This window comes from Vespula vulgaris, chromosome 6 (genome assembly GCF_905475345.1).
Source record: "Vespula vulgaris chromosome 6, iyVesVulg1.1, whole genome shotgun sequence".
Taxonomy (NCBI): Eukaryota; Metazoa; Arthropoda; class Insecta; order Hymenoptera; family Vespidae; genus Vespula; species Vespula vulgaris.
In genome coordinates this window covers 4,701,585-4,707,500 of record NC_066591.1, presented here as the reverse complement: position 1 = coordinate 4,707,500, position 5,916 = coordinate 4,701,585, and the positions used below count along the sequence as shown (strand labels likewise).

The following is a 5,916-nucleotide window of genomic DNA, read 5'->3' as shown; positions in this document are numbered from 1 at the left end:
TGAAAAATTGTTTTTAGAATGGTTAAGATCCGAGTTAAGACGAATAGAACGGAAGAAATTTTCGTAAGATCACGAGAGAGCGAAGCGAAACGTGAGACGTGAAATCAAGCGAAGAACAATAGAAAAGTCAGGTGACTTTTTCCTCGTTTCATTGAAATAATTGCAGAGATCTTTAAGGTACCAACAACAACGTATACGCACGCGACGCGCTCTCTCGATGCGCGTGCATCAAAGTCACGGCTCGTGCGTGTTACAGTTTCCACGTTAGGAGATAACGATTCCATATATGTATGTGTATATATATATATATATATATATATATATATATATATATATAGGATGTTTCAAAAGATATGACACGCAACTTGACTAATAGATTTTGAGCAGAATAAAATACGAATCCAAAAATAAAATTTACGATCTTTGTTTCCGAGATATTAATAGCCATTTTAATATCGTATCAATCGTTTATCAAAAAATTGCTCGAAATAATACATTACTAAGACTTCGCTCGTTCAAAATAGCAATTAAGTTAAATTCAATAGATTTTTATTTATGGTAAAGACAAAGCTTTTTACAACGTTTTTTACAACAAATTCAAAGTAATACCAGACGACTTTGAACCAGTCGAAATCTCAATGGTGAGATGTCTAGAAGATTGTATTTGAATATAAAAGTGTTTACTTCATGCAATTTCTATTAAAGCAGAGATAAATAACGATTGGTATAATAAATAAATGGCTAAGTTTACATTGAAGATATGTTAGTACGAACATTTTTTTTATTTTAGTGTATCGAATCAAACAATGAAATTATGTCCATGTCTTTTGAAATATCCTGTATATACCTATGGATATACGTGTTTACATATATAAGGAGTTCCTCTTTCTCTCTCTCTCTCTCTCTCTCTCTCTCTCTCTCTCTCTCTCTCTCTCTCTGTCTCTATCTATCTCTATCTATCTACCTTACGAGATAACATTGTGTATACGGCAATACGAAGGATAAAGTTAGATAACACGGCAGATCCCTAAGACATATTTAATCGTTTTTTAATATCTCCTGTAGATAACAACGATCAATTCATTATAATTTTCATATATTCTTTCCTTTCCTCATGTTCCTCGGATCGTTCGTATTATACATAACGTTTCACATTAAAACGATCAAACTTCACTTGAATATATTCTTTGAATAAAAATAAAAAGAGAGAAAAAAATGGTTATATAAAATTCATAAAAAAATTCATTTTATTATTGTCACGTTGTATTATCTTAAACAAAAGAAGAAAAAAAAGAAAAGATCGATTTATATTTCCATTTCAAAATGTCGTCCTCCGTTTCGAATGCAAGCTTGACATCGTAGAAAGATTGAATTCGTCACTCTCCGAATTTCATGCTTATTTTGCTTCAGTTCAGAATTGAATGGGGACCATTAATCCTTTCAATCAATTCTTAACACTTTTATTATTATTACATTGTGATATATCAACAACGAACTCGCTATTTCTCTCGAGTCTCATATTTTTCTTATGACTTTTTTATATAAAGCCTCTGCGGACTTATATTTATATAACATTTTTTTTTTCTTTTTTATTTCATCACTCATAAAACGTACTCACATGGTTGGTCAAGTTCGATCGTTTAAACCTGAGACACCCTGTATATATCATTGGAATTTACGTTTGTTGTCTTTTACACGTTCTTAGACTTTCCTCTTAACAAAAGATGCTCCTTCGTGGTCTTCTATTTCTGTCTTTCAACTTCGAAGAAGTCTGACAGGAAAAAAAAACAGAAAAGAAAAAAAAAACTTCCGATAAAGAATAATAGATATCTATGTGTGGTATGTAAGTGAGTATGTACGTGACAAAAAAGTTTTATGTTATTTGAAATAGTATGACCTTCTTGTCGCAAGACAATGTATGTATTTATAGATTTTAGGGGAAAAAAAAATAACAACAACAAAAAAAGATTATTTTATATACAAACTTTTTAGGTTTTCTGCTTGAAAAAATTTTGATGACAAATGTTTAATAAATATACATACATTCTATATAAAATATATGACTAGGTATATATTAATAATATATCTGTCTGAATAAAAAATATTCAATTATTTAACTTATCGTTTCTTTTATGTTTCATATCGTTAAATATGTATGTAATGATGAACAAACGTTATTCATTCATGGAATCAAAGATCATTTTTATAATTACTGGAATATATACGTATACATATACTTCGAAAACTCCAATTACATACGTATATACATACATACATATATATATATATTTCATTAGTATTGATATACTCTTTCTTTCTTTCTATTTTCTTTAAAATTCTTATGAAAATACGTGACAAACACTGAAGGAATATCTCGGTAAACGTTTAGGAAGCTTATACTGATACCTTCGAGTGAAAGGAAATTCTTCTTCGTCTTCCTTGCGCCATCCGATAATGACCGCTTGGATTTTCATTCCTATCTCAACGGAGTAACAACTAGTAAGTAAAGGTCGAACTCGGTGAAATTTATCGTATCGTACGCGTCTTGGTGTACTCGTGAAAAAATAGTTAGATAGATACATAGACAGATAGATAGATAGATAGATAGATAGATAGATAGATAGATCGATCGATCGCATTTTTCGATTTTTATTTTTATTTTTTTACACATCACCATTTAAATATCATCACCGTACGACCGAATGACGGTATGGTGTACTCACCCACGTTACCTTTAAATGTCATTCAATATCGTTTAACGACGTCTTTAAATATCCACTATTATTTACTTATAAACGTATTACACTTACAAATTCCATTATCATCGGGAATTATTAGAAAAACTCGAAAAAGTTAACCTTCGAATTTAATTAACATTTCGAATCGTTTTTCATGATTGTTCTTACGATTACAGATTAGAAGCAAATTGATATTTTCCAAAAGAAATACCGTGGAAGGCATCATCGTTCATAAATCGATAAATCGAGAACTCGAAGAAGGGATATATCGTAACTCGATGCGAGACAGCTGATAGATTCGAACGACGTGAGGAGACATTAACGGTGCTTGTATTGAATACAATATTACTTCGATAATAATAAATAGAAGTAACAAGCAGGTCGTTAAATTATTGTGTCATTGATTTTAATAATATAGAATTCAAATACATATACACATGCATATGTATACCCTTATTATATATACATATATATATATATATATATTTCCTAGTCATCTCAAAAATAACAACTAATTTCAAAGATTACCAAGTAATCAGAAATATGAAAGATTTAGTATTATTAGGTATGCTAATGAGTTTCATTTATATCAACTATAATCAAGAAATAACGTAAACAATGTTATTAAATATCTTCGTATATAACGTTCGTATTAACTTACAGCGCAATAAGGATAACGATTTAATTATCTCTAATCGTGATTGAAAAGATTTTTCCTTCTCCTTCTTCTTTTTCTTCCTTAAAGTTACAAAACAAGTATCATTCTCAAAATTAAGAAAAATAAAACAAGAACCAGCATATATTTTTAAACGCGATAACTCGTATAACTTCGCATAAAATTTCTCAGTCGGACGATTGTTGTTAAAAGTGAAAATAAAAGAAACGAGAAAGAAGAAGAAAAAGAAGCAATTGAATTTTACTTTGGAAAAGAGAGTTGAATAAAAATAAAAGGAGCGAATAAGACGATTAATCAAAACCTTCGTAGCGTTTGTCATTCTCGTCGTCATCGATCGTTCGTTCGTTCGTTCGTTCGTTCGTAAACTCGTAAATAAAAATTTCAAATGAATGAACTTACCCTGACGAAACGTGGCTTGTAATCTTCATCGTCTACGATGTCGCCTGACACGATGGGTACGTTCATGGTATCCTTCGCATTCTATCCTTCCTCACGAAAATCGTACTAACGATAGCAACGGTAGGACAATGAAAAGCACACACTCGAGGAAGATCGAACGAAGAATGAAGAAAGATCGAATGAAGGAAAAAAATAAAAAATACAGATTAAATAAAGAAAGAAAGAAAAATCGAAAGAAAAGTAGGAGGGAGGAAGAAGAAAAAGAAGGAGAAGAAGAAAAAGAAAAAAAAAAGAAAAAGAAGAAGAGGAAGAGGAAGAAGAAGAAGAAGAAGAAGAAGAAGAAGCACAGACGAACGATACAAACGATATAAAAGAGGCAAAGGAGAGTCCGAGACTGGCAGGTAAGAAAACGTCTGCTGTATGTTGCGCGCGCGCGCGCGGTCAACTCGGAACGCTCTCCGACATCGAACTACAAGTGGCACCGAGCCGAGCACAACGTTCGCGGCTTTCCGACGAGCGACTACTACTATGAAGTATACGCGGTGAGTATACTTGCCGCTCGATTCCCGCCGATCTCGATCCGTTCGAACCCTGCTAACAACTTGCACGATACCGAACAAAGGATACCCTTTTGATTAAAATTTCAAACGAAAAAATTGGACTATCGTATGTCTGCTGTATATGTGTATACTTGTATATGTGTATACTTGGATATGTATGTACGTTTATATATATACAAAACTGCTTTTTTACACTATACGTAGCATTCGAAAAAAAAAAAATCATTAAAAAAAAAGTACCGTGTAAAGACCGTATATCGAATATTTACCTCTTTTACCCAATCAGAATGAATTTCTTCAATCCTTGTTATTTCCCATTTACGACATTTTTTCTATTATTTTTATTTTTCTTCATACCTTAACCTCTTTAGACGAACACTCGACACGCACGTGTAATTCTAATAATTTCTAGTAAATTACTGTTAATATCGTTATATCTATCTAGATTCAATACGTATTATTGAAATCGAATATATTTTTTTATCATAGCTTTGTATATAATTCTTTTTATCAAATAACAGAAATATGAACTTTTCAATATGTACAATCTTAACCTTAATTCAAGGTAAAACGTAAAAGTATTCTTTTACAACGAACAAAACTTCGTCGTATCTTCATCTTTTCCTTGTTCTTCCTTTTCTCTTTTTTATTCTTTTCTAAAGAAATATTGAAACTCAAAGAGACGAACTAATAAGTTTACGTGTGCGTGCCGGTGCGTCCCTGAAGAAATTAACAAATATACATCGAATGTTTTCTTTTCTCGAAATTAAAACTCGCTTCTTCGACGTTTTTTTTTTTTTATTCGATTAATCAAAAACAAGTTTCCTTTGTTTCTCTTTTCGTTCTTTTACAAGATACAGTTGAAAAGTAGTCCACGAATTCGAATATTCTCGTTTGGACGAACCGAAATTAACGTATTCGAATCTATTTGTGTGTACGTATAACGACCGGACGAGGGACTGACGAGGACTACTTTAACCGAAAATTCGGCTGCTCCGATTAGCATGAGTATTATTACGCGAAAACACCTGCTTAGACACGCCAACTTCCGATTGGCTCTACCGAAACGAAGTCTCACGAGGTTTTACGAAGTTATACTTTGAAAAACGAAACGCGTTAAACGAGTCGAGACCGACCTAACGGCCATGTTACATCGAACGAAAGCGATAAGAAAAAGATCGATACGGTTCTCAATACGATCGACGATTGGTCGACGATTTATATCGAAGATAGTAATGTAACGAGATCGATCTTAAATTCGCTTTCATGTAAATTACAATGCTCGCGTTAGACTCGTGTGTGTACGCGCGCGATCACTTTTAAATAGCATAGGAATCTACTCTTCGATGACGTCATCACGAACGAGTCATCCCATTGGCTCGTGTTTTTACCCGCGAAAAGGAAAAATCTATTGAAATATATGCATTCGTACAGATCAGTCTCGTTTGAAAAATCATTTTTATATACACGTTTATAGGGAAAAAAAAAAAAAAGAAAAAACGAAGAAACCTTAAAGAAACCGAGATGAAACAATAGAAGACGA

General features: G+C 32.3%; 1 protein-coding gene across 3 annotated transcripts in view; it reads right to left on the bottom strand.

Moving 5' to 3' along the window:
• LOC127064438 (rhophilin-2) overlaps positions 1-5,774 on the bottom strand; it is a 41,521-nt gene extending 35,747 nt beyond the window's left edge. Inside the window, exons 1-2 of one of the 3 annotated variants that reach the window (XM_050995480.1) lie at positions 4,643-5,774; positions 3,814-3,918 (exon numbers count right to left, since the gene is read on the bottom strand). In XM_050995480.1, coding sequence (XP_050851437.1) covers positions 3,814-3,879 — 66 coding nt within the window. In that variant the 5' untranslated portion in view covers positions 3,880-3,918; positions 4,643-5,774. Of the gene's footprint in view, positions 1-3,813; positions 4,593-4,642 lie in introns of those variants that run through there. The other 2 variants (XM_050995479.1, XM_050995478.1) reach the window with 2 other exon arrangements.
• Between the last annotated feature and the right edge of the window lie 142 nt (positions 5,775-5,916).